Genomic DNA, 24,814 nt, shown 5'->3' with positions numbered 1-24,814 from the left:
AATATATTGGTTTCTTCCTCAGAATAGATATTTTATTGTCAGACTGAGCTATGTATTTTAGCCAAACACATAAACCAACTTAAGGGAATTTAGGAGCACGTGTTATTGTTTTTATTATCATCCATCCGTCGCTGTGAACCCAAAGTGACCAGTGCACTTTGAGATAAGGAGGGAAGCCTGAAGAGCGAGATAGAAAAGGGGACATTTTTAGCCCTGGGCACAGGCATTGGGTGCCTGGTGAGGACTGGTGTGCTCACTGGACTCCCAGCTTTCCCACCCGTGGCCCCACCTCAGCCTTGGCCACAGGGACTACTGTCAGCAGGAACTACCTGAGAGATGGGAAATAATGTCCTTTTCCTGACATCAGGGTATCAGGGTGCCACCATGCTCTCTGATTTATGCTTTTCTTTCTTTTTTTTTTTTTTTGAGACAGAGTTTCACTCTGTCACCTCAGCTGGAGTGCAGTGGCGCAATCTCAGCTCACTGCAACCTCGCCTCCCAGGATTCAAGCGATTCTCCTGCCTCAGCCTCCTAAGTAGCTGGGGACTACAGGTGCATGCCACCATTTCTGGCTAATTTGTTTTTTTTTTTTTTTGAGACAGACTCTTGCTCTGTTGCCCAGGCTGGAGTGTGGTGGTGCAATCTTGGCTCACTGCAACCTCCGCCTCCTGGGTTCAAGCAATTCTCTGTCTCAGCCTCCCGAGTAGCTGAGATAACAGGCGCCCGCCACCATGCCCAGCTAATTTTTGTATTTTTAGTAGAGACAGGGTTTCACCATCTTGGCCAGGCTGGTCTTGAACTCCTTACCTCGTGATCCAACCACCTTGCCCTCCCAAAATGCTGAGATTACAGGCATAAGCCTCCACGTCCAGCCAAATTTTTGTATTTTTAGTAGAGACAGTGTTTCACCATGTTGGCCAGGATGGTCTTGAACTCCTGACCTCAAGTGATCGCCCACCTCCCAAAGTGCTGTGATTACAGGCGTGAGCCATCGGGTGGCCAGATCTGGGTTTTGATGCCTGCACTCTGATATCCTCTAGGCACACAAAGAATGCAGACACCGCTGAAGGTCAGAGGCATTGATAGTGAGCTTGTGAGCCAGCCTGTCCTGCCCTGGGGCTATCATCGCTTTCGTCCACCCTTGGCAGCAGGAAACTGCCCCTGGAGAGGGCCAGGAATCAGGGGGGGCCTTGTGGAAGAGGTGATGTTTGAGCTGGGCCTCTAAGAGAAAGCTGAAATTCACCCTGTGGGGGCAGGACAGGAAAACCATAGGAGAAACATTGCAAGGCGAGAGAGAGGACATAGGAAGGGCAAGTGGTCCAGGGGCTCAAAGAGGCTGAGGCTGCCGCAGTTGGACTTCATCCTGAGGTGGTGGAGAGCCATACTTTTTTTTTTTTTTTTTAGACAGAGTTTCGCTCTTGTTGCCCAGGCTAGAGTGCAATGGTGCCATCTCACCTCACTGCAACCTCCACCCCCACGGGTTCAAGTGATTCTCCTGCCTCAGCCTCCCAAGTAGCTGGGATTACAGGCGCCCGCCAGCACACCCAGCTAATTTTTGTATTTTTAGTAGAGATGGGGTTTTACCATGTTGGCCAGGCTGGTCTCGAACTCCAGACCTCAGGTGATCCACCTGCCTCTGCCTCCCAAAGTGCTGGGACAGAGTCTCACCCGGGTGCGATGGCTCACGCCTGTAATACCAGCACTTTGGGAGGCTGAGGTGGGTGGATCACGAGGTCAGGAGATCAAGACCATCCTGGCTAACATGGTGAAACCCCGTCACTACTAAAAATACAAAAACAAAATTAGCCAGGCGTGGTGGCGGGCACCTGTAGTCCCAGCTACTCGGGAGGCTGAGGCAGGAGAATGGCGTGAACCTGGGAAGTGGAGCTTGCAGTGAGCCAAGATCGTGCCACTGCACTCCGGCCTGGGCAACAGAGCAAGATTCCGTCTCAAAAAATAAAAAAAGACAGTCTCGCTCTGTTGCCCAGACTGGAGGGCAGTGGTGCAATCTTGGCTCACCACAACCTCGGCCTCCCAGGTTCAAGCGATTCTCCTGCCTCACCCTCCCAAGTAGCTGGGATTACAGGTGCCCACCACCACGCATGGCTAATTTTTGTATTTTTAGTAGAGATGGGGTTTCACCATGTTGGTCAGGGTGGTCTTGAACTCATGGCCTCAAGTGATCCACCTGCCTCGGCCTCCCAAAATGCTGGGATTACAGCTGTGAGCCACCATGCCCGGCCCATGGAAGGTTTTTGAGTAAAGGAGAAAGAGATTGATGCTCTAGAAAGATCAGGGTTAGGAGGTGAGACCAGAGGCCATGGAGCCTCCCCATCTCTCCCCTCGCCCCCTGCCCACTGCCCAGGCCTGAACCAGGACCCAGGTTTTGGAGACTGGGTGGAGTGAGAGAGTCTGGCACTAGAAGGCAAGCAAGGAGGGTGCTGGCTCGTGTGCAGGGCTGAGAAAGGGCAGAGCAGAGCAAAGTGGCCAAGAGCATGGGCTCTGGGTTCCAGTGCCATCTCACCACCGTGTGACCCTGGACAGGTGACTTCTCTCTGAGTCTCGATTTCTTGATGTGTTAGGTGGGTGATGATAGTGCCTGCCCTGCAGCCACCTTGTGAGTGTTTATGAGTTAATGAGCATAATGTGTGAGTGTTTATGAGTTAATGAGTATAACATGCTCAGGGCAGAGCCGGTCTTGGTGAGGGCAGCTCTCACTGCGCCCTGCCCACTCTGCTGCCGGAGCCTAGCCCTGACGCCCTGACAGATCCTGATCTGTTCTCTTTCCCTCCCAAAGCAGAGCTGGCCTGAACCTCCAGGACCTCAGCCCTTCTAGGAGAATCTGATCCCAGGTGAGGGAGGTCACTTGGGGTGTGGCCCAGCGGGCAGGCGGGACTCCAGGCTGGGAACGGAAGTCAGCCCTGCTGGGGCTGGGAGCTGAAGCATCTGTTCCTTCCTCGCGGGTGTGAGACAAGGAAAAGTGATCATCGGTGAGGGCTGCCCTTTGCTCCCCTAGGTGTGCAGGTTCGGGGGAGGGGCAGTCAGGACTTTTGGGTCTCACCCCTGTGGCCAAGTTCCCTGGTGGGTCCTGTCTTCCCCAGCAGGACACCCCCACCCCTTCTCTGGCTGGGCTGGGTGCTGGACTGAATTGTTGAGATGGTAGGGTGGCTGACCTGTCTTTTTGGGAGGAGGGAGGCTCTCTCCTCTCGGGGGAGGGTGTCTGTGTGTCTGGGTGGCAATCCTGTGCTGTACCCCACTCTGTCCCTAGCCACACCAAGAGCTGAAGCCATGGCCTCAAAGCCTGAGAAGAGGGTGGCATCGTCTGTCTTTATCACCCTGGCACCCCCACGCCGCGATGTGGCCGTGGCGGAGGAAGTGAGGCAGGCAGTTTGTGAGGCCCGGCGTGGCCGCCCCTGGGAGGCTCCTGCCCCCATGAAGACACCCGAGGCTGGCTTGGCGGGGAGGCCTAGCCCCTGGACAACCCCTGGCAGAGCTGCAGCCACAGTGCCAGCTGCACCTATGCAGCTCTCCAATGGAGGTAAGAGCTGAGGGGACTTTGGGGAAGACCACGAGAGAGGCAGAGGTGGGGAGGAAAGGGCAGGCTCCAGCGTCATTCATTCATTCATTATTCATCCTGACAAAATTCACACATCAACGGGTAACAAAGATGTGCCCCTTCTGGGTGGGCAAGGGAGCCCGGGAAATAGAGGCTAGATGTCAGAATTTCTGGGACATTTTCATGGGTTATTGGGATTATGGGAAGAGGATCTTGGGAGTGTGGGAACAAGATCAAACTTGCCTGGGAAGGGCTGTCCTGTCACTGGTCAGCATGGCTGGCTGGCCGTTTCGTCTGCCAATTTAATACCCTCAAGCAGAGCACGGGGATCTTGGGGTTCAGTCTCCCTGAAGTGAGATAAGTTTTAGGTGACCAGCTTGGTCATGCACCTGGTCTGACTGCAGGACACAAAGGCTGGCCCCGGGCCCTGGGGATGCTGCCAGCTGCTTGAAGCCGTCTACACCGAAGGCTGCCATCTGCCATCTGCTTAGTACTTGTCCTCTCAGAGTCATCCTCGAGCGGGTCCGGGACCCCCTTTCTGCCCACCTGCCCTGTGGCCTCAGGTCCCCCTGCTTCTCTCTTGAATTTCTGCCCGCCCATCACAGCCTATGGGCCCTGCACCGGGAGGCAGGCACTGGGAGAGGCCACAGCACTCTTACTGCCTCTCCAAGACCTGGTTCCTGACTCCATGAGCTCATCGGAGCCTCTTTCTCTCACTTCCGCTGAGTCAGCAGCAGCATCACCCGGGCCTGTACCAACACAGTCACTGGGTCCATTCCAGCACAGCCGCCAGCTCCCACCCCAAGTATCTCTGATTCAGCAGATCTGCCGTGGAGCCTGAGAATTTGCATTTTTTTTTTTTTTCGAGACAGGGTCTTATTCTGTCACCCAAGCTGCAGTGCAGTGCAGTGCAGTGGTGTGATCACGGCTCACTGTAGCCTCAAGCTCCCTGGCTCAAGCGATCCTCCCACCTCAGCCTCCCAAGGAGCTGGGACCACAAGCTCTCACCACCAGGCCCAGCTAATTTGTGTGTGTGTGTGTATGTGTGTGTGTGTGTATATTTTGAGACGAAGTCTCGCTCTGTCACCCAAGCAGGAGTGCAGTGGCACGATCTCGGCTCACCGCAACCTCTGCTCCCCAGGTTCAAGCAGTTCTCCTGCCTCAGCCTCCCAAGTAGCTAGGATTACAGGCGCCCACCACCACACCCAGCTGATTTTTGTATTTTTAGTAGAGACAGGGTTTCACCATGGTTGCCAGGCTGGTCTCAAATTCCTGACCTTAGGTGATCTGCCCGCCTCAGCCTCCCAAAGTGCTGGGATTACAGGCGTGAGCCACCGCGCCCAGCCTAATTTTTTTTTTTTTTTAGATGGAGTTTTGCTTTTGTTGCCCAGGCTGGAGTGCAGTGGCGCAATCTCAGCTCACTGCAACCTCTGCCTCCTGGGTTCAAGTGAATATCCTGCCTCAGCCTCCTAAGTAGCTGGGATTACAGGCATGCCCACCACGCCCAGCTGATTTTGTATTTTTCGTAGAGATGGGGTTTCTCCGTGTTGGTCAGGCTGGTCTCAAACTTCCAACCTCAGGTGATCTGCCTGCCTCAGTCCCCCAAAGTGCTGGGATTACAGGTGTGAGCGACTGCACCAGGCTTTTTTTTTTTTTTTTTTTTGAGACAGGGTCTGGCTCTGTCACCAAGCTCACTGCAGCCTCAACCTCTTGGGCTTAAGTGATCCTCCCACGTCAGCCTCCCAAGTAGCTAGGACTACAGGCTTGTGCTGCCATGCCTGGCTACATTTTTTTAAATTTTTAGTAGAGTTGAGGTCTCACTATGTTGCCCAGGCTGCTCTTGAACTTCTGGGTTCAAGCGAACTGCCTACCTCGGCCTCCCAAAGTGCTGAGATTATAGGCATGAGCCACCGTGCCTGGCCTGAGATTAAGTTTCTTGCCTAAGGACACACAGCAAATCAGTGGCAGAGTTAGACATGGAACCCAGGCCGGGGTGATCCCGACCGGAGCCCTCAGCTTCCCTCCGTATGGCCATGTAGGTAAGTAAAACCCTCCCAGGTCCACCTGGGAGGCTCTGACCAGCCCTCTCTCCTCCCCCATTGCAGGATGCCCACCCCCTCCTCCTGTCCTGGATGGTGAGGACGTGCTTCCTGACCTGGACCTCCTCCCACCCCCTCCACCACCCCCTCCGGTGCTTCTGCCTTCTGAAGAGGAGGCTCCTGCTCCAATGGGGGCCTCACTCATTGCAGACTTAGAGCAGCTGCACCTGTCCCCGCCCCCGCCCCCACCACAGGTACTGCCCGCCCCCCTACCCCCAGCAATCCCTTGGTCCCCTTGGTTGGGGGACGGGGAGTCTGGGCCTTCTGGGCGTTCAGGGGTTCTAAACCTGGACTTTGTCTGGTGCATTCTTCTGCTCGGGGTCAGTCCCTCTTTGAAGCTCTCAGAAGTCCCTATTCAGGCAGGTAAAAATTGGTTAAGTGTTTCAGGGTCGCTGGAGAGGGCTGCCACTGCCTGGCTGCTGCACCTGCCGCAGACACCTGCTTCAGCTCTGAGGAAGACGTTTCCCTGAGTCCGACCTAAATCCCTTAGGCTGCATAGGAAACCTGGATTTTTGTTTGTTTGTTTGTTTTTGAGATGGAGTCTCGCTCTGTCACCCAGGCTGGAGTGCAATGGCATGATCTTGGCTCACTGTAGCCTCCACCTCCCAGGTTCAAGCGATTCTCCTGCCACAGTCTCCTGAGTATCTGGGATTACAGGCACCCACACCATGCCTGGCTAATTTATTGTGCTTTTATAGAGACAGGGTTTCACCATGTTGGTCAGGCTGGTCTCAGACTACTTACCTCATGTGATCCGCATGGCTCGGCCTCCCAAAGTGCTGGAATTACAGGTTTGAGCCACTGCACCTGGCCAGGAACCTGTTTTTAACCCTGGGCCCTTAACAGAGGCTGTGTAGAAATGGGGGGCGTCACAGGCCAAGGGCTTAGTCCACTTCAGTCCAGCATCCATGGGGAAGCCTGGTTGCAGGAGAGTCCTTCTAAGTAGGACAAGGAGCAGTGGCTGATTGAGGGACCCCAGTCAGCTGCCACTGTGACCTTCCTGCTAAGAGACTTACACAGGTCCCTTGCTTCCCTGGGCCTTGGTTTCCTTCTCGGTACAATGCGGCTAATTGTACCTGTTACCACCCAGATGAGGAACAGAGCTGGGAGGGCTGCATGGAGTCCCACTGGATGATTCCCCGTCTGCATCCCCACAGGCCCCAGCGGAGGGACCTTCAGTCCAGCCCTGTCCCCTCAGGCCCGTGGAGGAAGAGCTGCCACCTCCCCCGGCAGAACCTGTTGAGAAAGGGGCATCCACAGGTAGGTGCACAGGGCTGAGAGGATACTGGGGTGATCTCATGGGGCCAGCATGGGCTTCCAGGTAGAAACCAGGAGAGTGAGGACCCCTCTTCCCATCCCCACCCCAGCTCATGTTAACAATGATGGGCTTTGTAGTTCGGCATCCATTTAATTTGTATTGCTTTAGCCTTTTTCCCTTTATACCTAAATTCTATTTAAAATGTTAGTCTGCACAGTTTGCTATGATAGCAAAAATGTCTTGAATTTTTTCTCACTATTTTATTTTCTGAATACCTAATGCCCTCACACAATGCAAAATAAACAGCATGAGTGGGGACACAGTGAAAAGCCTGCAACCTACCCCATCCCCTTACCACCCGGTTTCCTTCCAGATGGGTGTCCTCTGTCGTTGAGCTCTCGTGTATCCTGCCAAAGACACTACGCATATACGAGCAAATACAAATATGTGTCCACCTGCTCCCTCCCCCCGTTTTTCCATAAGTAGCAAACTAGGCTCTTCTGCTGTTCACTTTCTTTCCTTCGTACATCTCAGAGCTGGTCACACATCAGAATATAAAGTGGCTCCTGGCTGAGCGTGGTGGCTCACGCCTATAATCCCAGCATTTTGGGAGGCTGAGGCAGGTGGATCACCTGAGGTCAGGAGTTCGAGATCAGCCTGGCCAACATGGTGAAATGCTGTCTCTACTAAAAATACGAAAATTAGCTGGGTGTGGTGGTGTGTGCCTGTAATCCCAGGTACTCGGGAGGCTGAGGCAGGAGAATCTCTTGAACCCAGGAGGCGGAGGTTACAGTGAGCTGAGATTGCACCACTGCTCTCCAGCCTGGGTGACAGAGTGAGCTTCCGTCTCAAAAAAATAAAAAAATAAAATAAATAAACAAAGTGGCTCCTGGCTGGGTGTAGTGGTTCATGCCTGTAATCCCAGCACTGTGGGAGGTCAAGGCAGCCAACAATCCCTTTGTCCTGAAACTGCTGTCCAGAATTCCTTATTTATTTATGTTATTTATTTTTATTTTTATTTTTTTAGACAGAGTCTTGCTCTGTCACCAGGCTAGAGTGCAGTGGCGCGATCTTGGCTCATTGCAACCTCCACCTCCTGGGTTTAAGCGATTCTCCTGCCTCAGTCTCCCGAGTACTGGGACTACAAGCGCCCGCTACCACGCCCAGCTAATTTTTGTATTTTTAGTAGAGACGGGGTTTCACCATGTTGGCCAGATGGTCTCGATCTCTTGACCTTGTGATCCGCCCACCTCGGCCTCCCAAAGTGCTGAGATTACAGGTGTGAGCCACCGCGCTGGGCTTTTTATTTTTTTTTATTTTTATTGTTTTTCCTGAAACAGAGCCTCACTCTGTTACCCATGCTGGAGTGCAATGGCACAGTCTCGGCTCACTATAACCTCTGCCTCCTAGGTTCAAGTGATTCTCCTGCCTCAGCCCCATGAGTAGCTGGGACTACGGGGGCATGCCACTATGCCCGGCTAATTTTTGTATTTTTAGTAGAGATGGGGTTTCACCATGTTGGCCAGGCTGGTCTTGAACTCCTGTCCTCAAGTGATCCGCTCACCTTGGCCTCCCAAAGTGCTGGCATTACAGGTGTGAGCCACCATGCCTGACTCAGATTCCTTTTTAATGCTCCTCATGACCCTCTGTATTTGTCATTTGAGGAATTTGCAGGGTTTAAGACAGAGCCTCGGGTATCCTGAGCATGTTCTGGGTGGTGCCTGGGTACAGTCCTCACAGGCTGGGCTGGTGATGGCCTGTGTCTCCCCTACCCCAGACATCTGTGCCTTCTGCCACAAGACCGTGTCCCCCCGAGAGCTGGCTGTGGAGGCCATGAAGAGGCAGTACCATGCCCAGTGCTTCACGTGCCGCACCTGCCGCCGCCAGCTGGCTGGGCAGAGCTTCTACCAGAAGGATGGGCGACCGCTCTGCGAACCCTGCTACCAGGTAACCCCTGCAGCAGACCTCTGGGTGCCAGGCAGTGAGCTGAGCACTTAGAATATGTTGCACCATTTCATTCCCCACACAGTCCTGGGAAGTAGGCACTATTGACCCCTTTCACAGATGAGGAAACTGAGGCTCAGAAAGAAGGAGCCCAGTGAAGGCGATTAGTTTCCTAGGGCTGCCTGTAAGAGATCACCACAACCTTGGTGGCTTCCAGCAGTACACGTTTATTCTGTCCCAGTTCGGGAGATCAAAAGTCCAAAATCAGCTTCACTGGGCCAAAACCAAGGTGGTGTGCTGTCTGGAGGCTTGAGGGAGAACCCACATCTCTGCCTTTTGCAATTTCTTTTTTTCTTCTTCTTCTTCTTTTTTTTTGCGGTGGGGGACGGAGTCTCACTCTATCGCCCAGGCTGGAGTGCAGTGGCACGATGTCAGCTCACTGCAACCTCGGCCACCCAGGTTCAAGGGATTCTCCTGCCTCAGCCTCCCGAGTAGCTGGGATTACAGGCACCTGACACCACACCCGGCTAATTTTTGTATTTTCGGTAGAGATGGGGTTTCACCATCTTGGCCAGGCTGGTCTTGAACTCCTGACCTCGTGAGCCACCCACCTCGACCTCCCAAAGTGCTGGGATTACAGGCATGAGCCACTGCGCCCAGCCTCTTTTTTTGTTTTTTTTTTTTTAGATGGAGGCTCGTTCTGTCACCCCAGCTGGAGTGCAGTCGTGCAATCTCAGATCACTGCAACCTCTGCCTCCCGGGTTGAAGCAATTCCCATGTCTCAGCCTCCGGAGTAGCTGGGATTACAGGTGCCTGCCACCATGCCCGACTAATTTTTGTATTTTTAGTAGAGATGGGATTTCACCACTTTGGCCAGGCTGGTCTCAAACTCCTGACCTCAAGGAATCCACCCCCTCGGCCTCACAAAGTGCTGGGATGACAGGTGTGAGCCACCGCACCTGGCCCCTTTTGCAGTTTCTGAAGCTGCATTCTCCTTGACTCCTTCCTCTGCTTCAAAGCCAGCAGTGTAGCATCCCACTTCAGCGGCCCTATTGCCACCTCTGTGTCAAGTTACAGGGACACGCGATGGCATTTAGGACCCACCTGGATAATCAGGATAATCTCCCCCATCTTAAGATCCTTAGCTCATCCCATCTGAAAGCCTCTTTTGCCGGGCAAGGTAACATTCGGGGTCCAGAGATAAGGACCGGATATCTTTGGGGGCATCTCTTAGCTACCACACGAGGTCACACGAGATGGCCAAGGAGCTGGGATTCTACTCCACACCCATCTGGCTCTGGAGCCTGCCATCAGTCTTGCCACTATCTCCCCTACAGCAGAGCCACAGGGTTCCAATGTTTGATCTCACGGGAATCTGTGTTGCTTCCGGGTACCAAGTGCAATCTGGGAGAGCCAGCTGGGATGCCAGCACACTGGAATTTCTAACTCTTGGATGGTTTTTGGTGGCATGTTGAATGTGGTGACCACCCACAGCCGCATCCCCTGGGGATGTGTAGGCCACTCTTTGTGCTTATGAATGAGGAACACCTGGAAATCAGCTTTTGAATCAGTGTCTCAAGTGATTCTCATGCATATAGAAGTTTGAAAACGGCTGATTTAAAGGGTTAGAGTATTTGGAGCTGAGACTCTCCAGAAGAATCCAAACAATCCAATCCCAGGCTCACCACCAGTGAGGCACTGTGGGAAGAGAGAGGAGCCAGGCCCTCCCTGCCGTGTCCCTGTGACCCCATCAACATCATGGGGGAGTGTTCCTCAGGGGTGAGACACCGGGGGAGGAGGGGTGTCCAGCTGGAAGCAGGAAGCAGCCAGGAGGAAGACTTGAGCAGTGTGCTGGGGAGAGAAGGGCCATGCCCATGAGAGGGAGGGGGGAGTGGGAGATGCCCCCACACGTGTCCAGGTGAGGTCAAGGTAAAATGCACAGGAGCACAGCCAGGAAGGAGAGACAGCATGTCCAGGAGAAAAGGTGGAAAGGCTAGAGGGAGGCCCACTGCCCTGCCTCGGGAATCTCTTTGTCATTGCTCCTCATTCCAGAAGGAATTTGAGGCAGCTTCTATGAATGCATGTATACCAGCCAGGCGCGGTGGCTCACACCTGCAATCTCAGCACTTTGGGAGGCTGAGGTGGGAAGATTACTTGAGGTCAGAAGTTCAAGACGAGCCTGGGCAACATAGCAAGACTCCATCTCTATTTTAAAATAGCTATTTTTTATTAAAATATGTTTTTAAAGAGAATGCATATATACCTATAGACCACAATAACATGCGTGCACTGAAAAATTCCACGTGATTCTCCCGCCTCAGCCTCTCCAGTAGCTGGGATTACAGTTGCCCACCACCACGCCCGGCTATTTTTTGTATTTTTAGTAGAGACGGGGGTTTCACCATGTTGGCCAGGCTTGTCTGGAACTCCTGACCTCAGGAGATCTGCCTGCCTCAACCTCCCAAAGTCCAGGGATTACAGGCATAAGCCACCTTGCCTGGCACATTTCTTCTTAAAGCATCATATAAAATTATGTTAACTGGGCAGGTGCCGTGGCTCATGCCAGGCCGAGGCAGGTGGATCATCTGAGGTTAGGAGTTCGAGACCAGCCTGACCAAAATGGAAAAATCCTGTCTCTACTAAAAATACAAAAACTAGCCAGGCATGGTGTGTGCCTGTAATCCCAGCTACTTGGGAGGCTGAGGCAGGAGAATCACTTGAACCCGGGAGGCAGAGGCTGCAGTGAGTCAAGATCACACCACTGCACTCCAGCCTGCACAACAGAGCAAGACTCCATCTCAAAAAAAAGAAAAAGCCTGGGCACGGTGGCTCACGCCTGTAATCCCAGCACTTTGGGAGGCCGAGGCAGGCAGATCACCTGAGGTCAGGAGTTCGAGACCAGCCTGACCAACATGGAGAAACCCCGTCTCTACTAAAAATACAAAAAATTAGCTGGATGTGGTGGCACATGCCTGTAATCCCACCTACTCGGGAGGCTGAGGCAGGAGAATTGCTTTAACCCGGGAAACGAGGTTGTGGTGAGCCAAGATTGCGCCACTGCACTTCAGCCTGATTGACAAGAGCAAAACTCCGTCTCAGAAAAAAAAAAAAAAAAAGGTAGATCTCATGTTAAGTGTTCTTCCCACAATAAAACAATTTTTTAAAGACTGCAATAATACTACGATATGTAAAATAAAGACATCCAAACAGAAGGAAAATCAAAATAGAAAGTGAGACGAGATCAAAGGGAATGTTACTACCCAAAATGTGTGAGGAAGCCAGACACGGTGGCTCACGCCTGTAATCCCAGCACTTTGGGAAGCTAAGGTGAGTCGATCACTTGAGGTCAGGAGTTCGAAACCAGCCTGGCCAACATGGTGAAACACCGTGTCTACAAAAAATTAGCCAGGCGTGGTGGCGCACACCTGTAGTCCCAGCTACTCAGGAGGCTGAGGCATGAGAATCACTTGAACCTCAAGTAGAGGATGCAGTGAGCTGAGATTGGGGCACTGCACTCCAGCCTCAGTAACAGAGCAAGACTCTGTCCCAAAACAAAACAAGAACCAAATAACAACAAAAAAAGCCCTATAATGGTTTCTAAACGTGAAATGTGGAATTTGGCTCTGAGCTTCCAAGTGGCCAAATGGAAAAGGGAAAGAATTTCAAGTCTTCTTGTCTGTATGATGAAAGCACCCAATTCTCCTGAGAATTCCTTTTCCTGACCCTGAGGTTTAAGCAAGGTTTCTCCTATGAGCTCTGTGGACCCTGGCCATAAACATATCCCAGTAACAAGAAATGCAGCCATAGCATCAGGGCATCAGGGCAGTATTCCTTGCTGTAAGCCAAGGATGCAAGGCTAAGCTCAATTTGTTATAAGCAATGGTGGAGGTTTTGGGCGATAGTTACAGGTTGTCTGCAGGCCTCTCCTGTACTTCCCAGTTCCTGGGCCCCTGAGGGCAGCCTCTCAGAAGAAGACGACCCTCGTGGGTTGGGGTGGGTGTGTCGTGGATGGCTCTGGCAGTGGCCTCTGTCCCAGGACACACTGGAGAGGTGCGGCAAGTGTGGCGAGGTGGTCCGGGACCACATCATCAGGGCCCTGGGCCAGGCCTTCCACCCCTCCTGCTTCACGTGTGTGACCTGCGCCCGGTGCATTGGGGATGAGAGCTTTGCCCTGGGCAGCCAGAACGAGGTGTACTGCCTGGACGACTTCTACAGGTACGAGAAGGGTTTGTGCACCGGGTGGGGTGCAGGGACAGGGCGAGACCCAAGCAGGATGAAGGAGCTGAGCTTGAGTACTGGGTGCTGGGCCAGAGTTTCCTGTCTACCGGTTTATTATAAAGAATATTACAGGGCTGGGCTGGGCGTGGTGGCTCACGCCTGTAATCCCAGCACTTTGGGAGGCTGAGGCGGGTGGATCTCGAGGTCAGGAGATCGAGATCATCCTGGCTAACATGGTGAAACCCCATCTCTACTAAAAATACAAAAAAAATTAGCCAGGCACGGTGGCGGGCGCCTGTAGTCCCAGCTACTCGGGAGGCTGAGGCAGGAGAATGGCGTGAACCTGGGAGGCAGAGCTTGCAGTGAGCCGAGATCACACCACTGCACTCCAGCCTGGGCGACAGAGTGTGAGACTCCGTCTCAAAAAAAAAAAAAAAAAAAAAGAATATTACAGTGCTGGGGGCAGTGGCTCACACCTGTAATCCCAGCACTTTGGGAGGCCAAGGTGGGCAGATCATGAGGTCAGGAGTTTGAGGCCAGCCTGGCCAATACGGTAAAACCCCATCTCTACAAAAAATACAAAAATTAGCTGAGCATGGTGGTGTGTGCCTGTAGTCCCAGCTACTTGGGAGGCTGAGGCAGAAGAATCACTTGAACCCAGGAGGTGGAGTTTGCAGTGAGCCGAGATCGCACCACTGCACTCCAGCCTGGGTGACAGAGTGAGACTCTGTCTCAAAAAAAAAAAAAAAAGAAAAGGATATTACAGCGATACAGACAGACACGTGAAGAGATGCCTAGGATGAGGTCTAGGGGAAGGGGCAAGGAGCTTCCATGCCCTCCCTCCCCAAGTGTGCCACCCTCCAGGAACCCCCACGTGTTCAGCCACCTGAAAGCTCCTGAACCCTGTCCTCTTGGGCCTTCTATGGAGACGTCATTGGATAGGCATGATTGACCACCCAGTAGAAATTCAGCTGGAGGAAAAGGGTATGGTGGAAGCTAATAAACTGAGAGGGAAACCTAGCAGGGCCTGTCCAGAATCATCTTGGTCTCTCTATGCAGCTTTTCTTCCTCCAGGATGGAGGGCAGGATTCTCCCTGGAATGAATGAAGGGCTTATGACTCAGTCAGATAAGGCAGGCCAGAGAATTTCTTTATGGCCAGCTCCCAGCAAGAAAGGTGGGAGAAGATTCCTGCCTTGGGGAGAAAAAGGAACAGGCAAAAGGTCAGAGAGAAATTCTGTTTTCTAAGGCCTGAAGTGCCCAATATTATAACAAGTACTATGGGAGTGATGAGCCCAGCAGGAACTATAGACAAAAACATATATAAAAAACACATATGGGGCCAGGCACGGTGGCTCACGCCTGTAATCCCAGCACTTTGGGAGGCCAAGGCAGAGGTTGCAGTGAGCCGAGATCGCACCACTGCACTCCAGCCTGGGCAACAGAGCTAGACTCCATCCCAAACAAAACAAAACAAAAAACTGAAAAATAAATATAATGTCACAGGCAGGTACGATTAAGGGTTCTGTTTTACCACCCAAGGCACACAGCAGCTAAGTACCCAAAGTCTCTCCACAGGTAAGTATTGAAGCTCTTGGTAAGTATGCACATCCCCAAGGACCTGACTTTGGGGCCCTGCTCTGAAAGCCCAGACCTCGGGGTCTGCCCTTGGAGCTGAATGATGCAGTGGGGACACACAGATATCCGCTGGACTCAATCCCTGCCCATGAGTTGCTCACCACTCAAGCGGAGAGACAGATGTGCCTCTTAAGAAAGAAAGAAGTACTGGCTGGGCACAGTGGCTCACGCCTGTAATCCCAGCACTTTGGGAGGCCAAGGTGGGCGGATCACGAGGTCAGGAGTTCAAGACCAGCCTGACCAACATGGTAAAACCCCGTCTCTACTAAAAATGCAAAAATTAGCTGGGCATGGTGGTGCCTGCCTGTAGTCCCAGCTACTCAAGAGGCTGAGGCAGGAGAATCACTTGAACCTGGGAGGTGGAGGTTGCAGTGAGCTGAGATTGCATCATTGCACTCCAGCCTGGGTGACAAGAGCAAAAAAACTCCATCTCAAGAAGTACTGAAAAAAAAACAAAAAAGGCAGATGAGATGGGTCCCAGCCCCACTGAACACAGTTCTCAATTCAGACAATCTCCAGTGACGCTGGGAAACCAGTTCTCATTACACAGGTCTCTCCACCTGCTCCTGCCAAGAAGAAACAGACATCTCTGCAGTCCCATAGCAACGGGACTGAAATTGCTCAGGAGGTGAACACCAGCCAGCCCGAGTTCTGACAGCTAATTAATTTCTGTGGTTGTGGCATGAACGCCTCCCAAGCATGGGTTCCTTTGCTTCTAGGAAATTCGCCCCCGTCTGCAGCATCTGTGAAAATCCCATCATCCCTCGGGATGGGAAAGATGCCTTCAAAATCGAATGCATGGGAAGAAACTTCCATGAAAATTGCTACAGGTGTGAGGTGAGTGGAGCCTAGGTGGTTTAATAACATTCCATTGCTGCGTGCCAGGCCCTTAGCTGGGTTGCTTGGACATGGGGACAGGTCAGGGTGGGGGCTGTACTCTCAAATTGCTCATTGTCTAGTAGGAGAAACAAAAGATACTGGAAATGCAACCATAGTCTATTATCAACTCTTTGCGTTAATAAGAAACCAGACTCAAGTTGCATTTTCCAGAGAAGGGAATCTGTTGGCTCATGGTGCTGGGATCACTGATGGTATTGAGTGACGGCATCAGGACTCTCTCCATTTTTTTTTTTTTTTTTTTTTTTTTGGACACGGTCTTACTCTTGTTGCCAGGCTGGAGCGAAGTGGTGCGATCTCAGCTCACTGCAGCCTCTACCTCCAGGGTTCAGCAATTCTCCTGCCTCAGCCTCCCGAGTAGCTGGGATTACAGGCGCGCACCACCACACCTGGCTAATTTTTGTATTTTTAGTAGAGACAGGGTTTCACCATGTTGGCCAGGCTGGTCTCGAACTCCTGACCTCAGGTGATCCGCCCACTTCCACCTCCCAAAGTGCTGGGATTACAGGCATGAGCAACCACGCCCAGCCTCTTTCCATCTCTTGGCTCTCCCTTGTTTGTGTGTTTGCTTCATTTTCTCTGCCTGTGGGCTGGCCTTCTCTGTGGGGAGGTGGGGCACAGTGCATGGGCATAGGTGGCCCAGGTTTGCATCTCCCCAGCTTAGAAACCCTAGGGGAAAGAGAGAGCACACCCCCTCCAGGGAAGCCAGACAGTCCCTAGAAGGCCTCTAATCACCCCAGCTAGGGTCACATGCTCATTCAGGGCCAGTCACTGTGGCTGGGGTGCTAGGATTGATAACCGCTGGGGCCAGGGAGGCAGAACCATATAAAAAAGGAGGGGTTGTTACAACTGGAGGAAGGGAGAAGAGGGTGCTGGACAGATCCACACCACAGTGCCTTTTCCAGGTGCTGGGCAAGAGAATGTAGAAATCAGCTTTGGGGGCCTGGTGCAGTGCCTCATACCTATAATCCCAGCACTTTGGGAAGCTGAGATGGGTGGATTACTTGAGCTCATGAGTTCGAGACCAGCCTGGGCAACATGGTGAAACCCTGTCTTAAAAATAAATAAATAAAAATAAAAAATAAATCAGCTTTAGGATAAAGAAGGCAGTGATGGTCTAACCAGGATGGCAGAATCAAAGGCACTCATGTAGGAGGCAATGCTTGACTGGGCCTTGCAGGATGAGTAGGAGTTTGCCAGATATTCATAGAGGGGAGAAGTCCAGAAAGGGGGAAAAGAGCTACAAAAATCCACGGTAACACGAGCAAGCCTGAAGAATCAGAGGAAGTGGAAGCTTTTTTTTCTTTTTTTTCTTTTTTTTTTTTTTTGAGATGGGATTTCACTCACGTTACCCAGGCTGGAGTGCAATGGCGTGATCTCAGCTCACTGCAACCTCCACCTCCCGAGTTCAAGCGATTCCCCTGCCTCAGCCTCCCGAGTAATTGGGATTACAGGCATGCACCACCACGCCCAGCTAATGTTTTGTATTTTTAGTAAAGACGTGGTTTCTCCATGTTGGTCAGGCTGGTCTCAAACTCCCAACCTCAAGTGATCTGCCCACCTCAGCTTCCCAGAGTGCTGGGATTACAGGCGTGAGCCACCATGCCCAGCCTTTTTTTATTTTTGAGACAGTCTCACTCTGTCTCCCAGGTTAGAGTGCAGTGGCATGATCTTGGCTTACTGCAACCTCCAGCTCCCTGGTTCAAGCAATTCTCCCTGCCTCAGCCTCCTGAGTAGCTGGGATTACAGGTGCGTGCCACCACGCCCTGCTAATTTTTGTATTTTTAGTAGAGATGGTGCTTCTCCATGTTGGCCAGGCTGGTCTTGAACTCCTGACCTCAGGTGATCCACCTGCCTCGGCCTCCCAAAGTGCTGGGATTACAGGCATGAGCCACTGCACCCAGCCTAGATCAACTCTTTTGAATGTTACTTTTTCACTTAGAAATTGTCTCTTTTAAATTGTTTTTATTAAATTTTTATTTATTTATTTATTTATTGAGATGGTGTCTCACTCTGTCACCCAGGCTGGAGTGCACTAGTGCGATCTCAGCTCACTGCAACCTCCACCTCCTGGGTTCATGCGGTTCTCCTGCCTCAGCCTACCAAGCAGCTGGGACTACAGGCGTGTGCCACCACACCTGACTAATTTTTGTATTTAGTAGAGATGAGATTTCACCACGTTGGCCGGCTGGTCTTGAACTCCTGACCTCAAGTGATCCACCTGCCTCAGCCTCCCAGAGTGCTGGGATTACAGGTGTGAGCCATTGCACCCGGCCAGAAGTGGAAGTTTGTAGATGTGACGGGAGTGTAGAGGGCTGGGGTTATGGTTAATGATTAGGTCAGAGAGAAGGAAAGGACTATGGTGCCAGGCTAGAGAGTCTGGACTTCAGGCTGCAGAGAGGGGTCAGCTGAGATGGGCGAGCTGATTAGAAGCTGGTGCAGTTGTCCCAGGAAGAAGGGCCCAGGAGTCGTCACATGTGGCTTGGCGATCAGAAGGGTCCTATGCTAGTTTTGAAGTTCTGCTATTGCTGTCTTTAAATTCTTGATTTTTGTTTGTTTGTTTGTTTTTAATAGAGACAGAGACTGGAGTCAGGCTGGAGTGCAGTAGTGTGATCATAGCTCACTGTAGCCTTGAACTTTTGGGCTCAAGCAGTTCTCTTACCTTAGCATCCTGAGTAGCTGGAAGTACAGGTGCGCACCACCACGCCCAGCTAATTTTTTTATTTTTAAAATTTTTGTAGAGATGACTTCTCTACAAAAATTTGCCCAGGCTGGTCTTGAACTCCTAGGCTCAAGCGATCCTCTCACCTTGGCCTCCCAAAGTGCTGAGATCGCATGCATGAGCCACTGCGCACGGCCTGAAATTCTTAATTTTTTTTTTTTTTTTTGTAGAGACTGAGTCTCACTTTGTTACCCAAGCTGGAGTACAGTGGCGCTATCTCGGCTCACTGCAACCTCTGCCTCTCAGGTTCAAGCAATTCTCTTGCCTCAGCCTCCTGAGTAGCTGGAATGACAGGCTTACACCACCATGCCCGGGTAATTTTTTGTATTTTTAGTAGAGATGGGGTTTCGCCATGTTGGCCAGCCTGGTGTTGAACTCCTGATCTCAAGTGATCTGCCCGCCTTGGCCTCCCAAAGTGCTGGGTGGCGTGAGCCACCACACCCAGCCAAAATTCTTAATTTTTGAACAAGGGGCCCCACATTTTTATTTTGTCCTAGATCGTACAAATTATGTAGTCAGTCCTGCTGAGGAGGCTCAGAAATCCTCTCCCACCCCTTCTACAGCTGGCTCCTTGTCACTGAAGCTTCTGTCTTCTCCGGTGATGGTGACAAGGTGGCAACTTTTATGCGGGGACCTAAGTGGAGAGCCCCAGAGCAGATCTCCTACTCAGCCGATGAGTATTTCGACACACTTGTTCACTCCCATTTATTTAAACAGATACTGGAACCCAGAGGCTATTTTCACTGAGGTTATCAAAGGAGCTGGGTAGAGAAGTTGATAAATTGCTGCATAATTACATTGTCTTTGTTGGTTATAGCTCAAAGTCCTGCTGATAATGCATTTTGAAAGCCCAGTGAGGAAGTTTAAGTGCTGTTATCCCCAACATCATCCTCATGAGTTCCAGCAGTGACTGGCACCTTCCTGAGCCTGGCCAGGAAGCGAATAAACCCCCCCGGTAGTCCTTGATGACTTGGCCGAGGTGGTGTAGTAAGTCGGCATTTGGACTCCAGCAGTTATGTGTCAGAAGATGAGGCTTCTTGGCCAGGCACGGTGGCTCATGCTGGTGATCCCAGCACTTTGGGAGGCTGAGGCAGGCGGTCAAGAGATGGAGACCATCCTGGCCAACAAGGTGAAACCCCATCTCTACTAAAAATACAAAAATTACCTGGGTGTGGTGGCGTGTGTCTGTAGTCCCAGCTACTCGGGAGGGTGAGTCAGGAGAATTGCTTGAATCCGGGAGGCAGAGGTTGCAGTGAGCCGAGATTGCACCACTGCACTCCAGCCTGGAGACAGAGTGAGACTCTGTCTCAAAAAAAATTAGCTGGGTATGGTGGCGCACACCTGTAGTCCCAGCTACTTGGGAGGTTGAGGCAGGAGAATCACTTGAACCTGGAGGCAGAGGTTGCAGTGAGCAGAGATTGTGCCACTGCACTCTAATCCTCTAGCCTGGGCAACAGAGCAAGACTCTGTCTCAAAAAAAAAAAAAAAATGAGGCTCTTGAACCGCAGCAGCCTGGAAGGAGTTGAGTGCTGTTACCTAAGAAGAAAAATAGGTTTCCCTGCACTGCCCACACCCACATCTCACCATTTCTACTTGCTTTGGGGTCCATATTATTTATGACTATTGTTGGAAGGATAACAATACTTTTATATGTAGGTAGTATTGTTTTTTTTTTTTTTTTTTTTTGAGACGGAGTCTCGCTCTGTCGCCCAGGCTGGAGTGCAGTGGTGCAATCTCGGCTCACTGCAAGCTGCACCTCCCGGGTTCACGCCATTCTCCTGCCTCAGCCTCCTGAGTAGCTGGGACCACAGGCGCCTGCCACCACGCCTGGCTAATTTTTTTGTATTTTTAGTAGAGATGGGGTTTCACTGTGTTAGCCAGGATGGTCTTGATCTCCTGACCTTGTGATCCGCCCACCTCAGCCTCCCAAAGAGCTGGAATTACAGGTGTGAGCCACCGCACCTGGCCTGTAGGTAGTATTTTTTAATTTATAAAATGCTTTCATTGACATCACCTTGTTTAATCCTAGTGACAGTCTTGTGAGATGGGATTTATTGTCCCCATTTAACATGGGGAAACTGGTGGGGTGTGGTGGCTCACACCTGTGATCCCAGCACTTTGGGAGGCTGAGGCAGGAGGATCACTTGAGCCCAGGAGTTCGAAACCAGCCTGCGCAGTAAGACCTCATCTTACCATAAATGTTTAAAAATTAGCCAGGCATGGTGGTACCCGTCTGTAGTTCCAGCTACTCTGGAGGCTGAGGCAGGAGGATTGCTTGAGCCTGACAGGTGGAGGCTGCAGTGAGCCATGATAATGCCACAGCACTCTAGCCTGGGTGACAGAGTGAGACTCTATCTTAAAAAAAAAAAAAAAAAAAAAAGGATGGGAAACAGGCAAACAGTCTCAGAAAAGTGGTTCCAGCCATGCTTGTGTGGGCTGGGTTCAGCGAGGTTTCAGCCACCGCACAGCTGCCTTGCAGAGGTTGTGAGACTTGGTGGTAGATAAGGTGTTTCTTCCAATTGGTTCTAATTTAGGAGGGGTCTCATGTGGCCCTCCTGCATGTGTTCTTACAGTGCCAAACAGGTGGCACAGATGGTGCAGTTGTATAGCCCATGGTCTACTTGAGAGACTCAAGTGGCCTTGTAGGGAGGAGACACACAGGGGTGCCTCACCCAGCTGGCCATGGAGGAAGGCAGATTGCAGACCCTGGTTCCTACTGCATAAGGAGGGCCACCTGTGACCCCAAAGTAGTCTCTATAGGGACTCTTTTTTTTTTTTTTTTTTTTGAGACGGAGTCTCGCCCTGTCTCCCAGGCTGGAGTGCAGTGGCGCGATCTCAGCAACCTCCTCCCGGGTTCAAACAATTCTGTCTCAGCCTCATGAGTAGCTGGGATTACAGGCACCCACCACCACGCCCGGCTAATTTTTATATTTTTAGTAGAGACGGGGTTTCACCATGTTGGCCAGGCTGGTCTCAACCTCCTGACCTCGTGATCCTCCCGCCTCAGCCTCCCAAAGTGCTGGGATTATAGGCGTGAACCACCGCGCCCGCCCAGAATTTATGTTCTAAAGGGGTTATTGAAGCTGGGCGCACTGGCTCACACCTGTAATCCCAGCATGGGAAGCCAAGGTGGGTGGATCACTTGAGGTCAGGAGTTCGAGACCAGCCTGACCAACATGGCAAAACCCTGTCTACTAAAAATACAAAAATTAGCTGGGTGTGGTGGCACATGCCTGTAATCCCAGCTACCTGGGAGGCAGGAGAATCGCTTGAACCCAGGAAGCAGAGGTTGCAGTGAGCCAAGATCGTGCCACTGCACTCCAGCCTGGGCGACAGAGCAAGACTGTCTCAAAATAAATAAATGATAAAAACAAATTTTAAAAAATAATAAAGGGGCTATTAAGACTCTTCTAGCCCCAACTTTCCCTGAACCCTCAGGGGACTTCCCCAGGTGTCCTTAGTTCTCCTGACAGTGAATGTCTGTCCTCACCGGTGCCTCCACATGGATTAAAGCCTCCATGTGTGTCTGTGTCTCATCTTCCCTTATGGAGACCTGGCCCGGGTGTTGGGAGGGCAGCAGTGAGCAGCTTCCTTCCTCCCACTTAGGAAGGGCATCCACTCATGCAGTTGGTTTATTCGGCAGATGCCAAGTGAGTCCCTCCCCTGTGCAGGCAGCGCCCAGGCCCAGGGCGGGTCAGCATGTGTCTTTGTCTCCCCAGGACTGTAGGATCCTCCTGTCTGTCGAGCCCACGGACCAAGGCTGCTACCCCCTGAACAACCATCTCTTCTGCAAGCCGTGCCATGTGAAGCGGAGTGCTGCGGGGTGCTGCTGAGAGTGCCCGCTGGGCAGTGAACAGACCACTAGCCCCGGCTGGGGCCCTTCCCTGACTTGGTTTCCCTTCCTAACCTGCTCTTGCACACTTTCCTTCTGAGCCTCCATGGGGACCAGCCTGCAAGCCGGCCCAGCCTGTCCAGGATACAGTGGGGCTGAGCACCCCCAGGCCTTCCACTCCTCTACCCTCTGGGCACCAGAAGGCTCCTGGACCATGAGCTTCACCCCCAGAATTCCCTGCTGACCCTGCCCCACTTCCAGGGAAAAGCTGGGGGAAGTTGGACCCCTCTCACTGACTAGCTGTCTGGTAGGGGTGCTGGGACCAGCCTCGCCTATGGGGTTGAGCTGTTTGAGGACAAACTCCAAGGTCCCTTAAAAAGTGCCTTTTAGAGGCTGGGCATGGTGGCTCACCCTTGTAATCCCAGCACTTTGGGAGGCCAAGGTGGGTGGATCACCTGAGGTGAGGAGTTCAAGACCAGCCTGGCCAACATGGTGAAACCCTGTCTCTACTAAAAATACAAAAATTAGCCAGGCATGGTAGCAGGTGCCTGTAATCCCAGCTACTGGGGAAAGCTGAGGCAGGAGAATTGCTTCAATCTGGAAGGCAGAGGTTGCAGTGAGATTGCACCATTGCATTCCAGCCTGGGCAACAAGAGGGAAACTCCGTCTCAAAAAAAAAAAATAAAAGTGCCTTTTAGGCCGGATGTGGTGGCTCATGCCTGTAATCCCAGCACTTTGGGAGGCCAAGGCAGGCAGATCACTTGAGGTCAGGAGTTTGAGACCAGCCTGGCCAACACGGCAAAACCCCGTTTCTACTAAAAATACAAAAATTAGCTGGGTGTGGTGGCGTGCGCCTGTAATCCCAGCTACTCAGGAGGCTGAGGCAGGAGCATTGCTTGAACCCGGGAGGCAGAGGTTGCAGTGAGCTGAGATGGCACCACTGCACTCCAGCCTGGGAGACACAGCGAGACTCTGTCTCCAAAAAAAAAAAGTGCTTTTTGAAAATGTTGAGGTTGAAATGATGGGAACCAACATTCTTTGGATTTAGTGGGGAGCATAATAGCAAACACCCCCTTGGTTCGCACATGTACAGGAATGGGACCCAGTTGGGGCACAGCCATGGACTTCCCCGCCCTGGAATGTGTGGTGCAAAGTGGGGCCAGGGCCCAGACCCAAGAGGAGAGGGTGGTCCGCAGACACCCCGGGATGTCAGCATCCCCCCACCTGCCTTCTGGCACCTCCTCCCGGGTGCTGTGTTGAGTCAGCAGGCATGGGGTGAGAGCCTGGTATATGCTGGGAACAGGGTGCAGGGGCCAAGCGTTCCTCCTTCAGCCTTGACTTGGGCCATGCACCCCCTCTCCCCCAAACACAAACAAGCACTTCTCCAGTATGGTGCCAGGACAGGTGTCCCTTCAGTCCTCTGGTTATGACCTCAAGTCCTACTTGGGCCCTGCAGCCCAGCCTGTGTTGTAACCTCTGCGTCCTCAAGACCACACCTGGAAGATTCTTCTTCCCTTTGAAGGAGAATCATCATTGTTGCTTTATCACTTCTAAGACATTTTGTACGGCACGGACAAGTTAAACAGAATGTGCTTCCCTCCCTGGGGTCTCACACGCTCCCACGAGAATGCCACAGGGGCCGTGCACTGGGCAGGCTTCTCTGTAGAACCCCAGGGGCTTCACTCCAGACCACAGCGTCTTGCCCTGAGCCTAGAGCAGGGAGTCCCGAACTTCTGCATTCACAGACCACCTCCACAATTGTTATAACCAAAGGCCTCCTGTTCTGTTATTTCACTTAAATCAACATGCTATTTTGTTTTCACTCACTTCTGACTTTAGCCTCGTGCTGAGCCGTGTATCCATGCAGTCATGTTCACGTGCTAGTTACGTTTTTCTTCTTACATATGAAAATAAATGCATAAGTGTTAGAAGCTCTTCCATGTTGTGTGTAGGCTCTCACACAGGTAAACGCTGGCGTTTGGTAGTAGCCCTGGGCATCTGCTCGCTGTGGCGGGAGTGTCCGAAGAGTGCTGGGGCTCAGCTCAGCAGATGGAGGGGCTCATTTCCTGCCTCATGCCCAGCACTGGGGCCGGCCAACTCACTGGGTGTGCTTCTCCTGGACACAGGCCACCACTGATGGGGTTGGCTGCAGGGGCCTCAGTAGGGCTGCCAAATGCTTTAAGAATTAACACTCATGCCGGGCGTGGTGGCCAATGCCTGTAATCCCAGCACTTTGGGAAGCTGAGGTGGGCGGGCCACTTGAGGCCAGGAGTTTCAGACCAGCCTGGCCAACATGGTGAAACACCGCCTCTACTAAAAATACAAAAATTAGCTGGGCATGGTGGTGCATGCCTCTAGGCCCAGCTACTCGTGAGGCTGAGGTAGGAGAATCTCGAACCTGGGAGGCAGAGGTTGCAGTGAGCTGAGATCACAACACCGCACTCCAGCCTGGGTGATAGACTGATTCAAAAAAATAAGAATCAACAGTCAGGCTGGGTGCAGTGCCAGCACTTTGGGAGGCCGAGGTGGGTGGATGGCTTGAGCTCAGGAGTTTGAGACCAGCCGTGTCAACATGGCGAAACCCCATCTCTATGAAAAATGAGCTGGGCACGGTGGTGTGCACCTATAGTCCCAGCTACCTGGGAGGCTGAG

The 24,814-nt window shown here is 52.1% G+C and overlaps 1 protein-coding gene across 14 annotated transcripts in view; it reads left to right on the top strand.

Moving 5' to 3' along the window:
* Positions 1-24,814, top strand: part of FBLIM1 (filamin binding LIM protein 1) — a 32,125-nt gene that overhangs the window by 5,064 nt on the left and 2,247 nt on the right. For 5 of the 14 annotated variants that reach the window (XM_063785641.1, XM_054662912.2, XM_054662920.2 and 2 more), the window contains 8 exons: positions 2,801-2,990; positions 3,269-3,538; positions 5,662-5,849; positions 6,813-6,915; positions 8,691-8,860; positions 12,894-13,072; positions 15,431-15,548; positions 22,050-24,097. In XM_063785641.1, the coding sequence (XP_063641711.1) occupies positions 3,289-3,538; positions 5,662-5,849; positions 6,813-6,915; positions 8,691-8,860; positions 12,894-13,072; positions 15,431-15,548; positions 22,050-22,163 (1,122 nt within the window). In that variant the 5' untranslated portion in view covers positions 2,801-2,990; positions 3,269-3,288 and the 3' untranslated portion in view covers positions 22,164-24,097. Of the gene's footprint in view, positions 1-2,797; positions 2,991-3,268; positions 3,539-5,661; positions 5,850-6,812; positions 6,916-8,690; positions 8,861-12,893; positions 13,073-14,615; positions 15,549-22,049; positions 24,098-24,814 lie in introns of those variants that run through there. The other 9 variants (XM_001150861.6, XM_063785647.1, XM_024356576.3 and 6 more) reach the window with 5 other exon arrangements.

Source organism: Pan troglodytes, chromosome 1 (assembly GCF_028858775.2).
Source record: "Pan troglodytes isolate AG18354 chromosome 1, NHGRI_mPanTro3-v2.0_pri, whole genome shotgun sequence".
In the NCBI taxonomy this organism is placed as follows: domain Eukaryota; kingdom Metazoa; phylum Chordata; class Mammalia; order Primates; family Hominidae; genus Pan; species Pan troglodytes.
The sequence above is the reverse complement of the archived record's forward strand: the minus strand, read 5'-3'. Positions and strand labels throughout refer to the sequence as shown.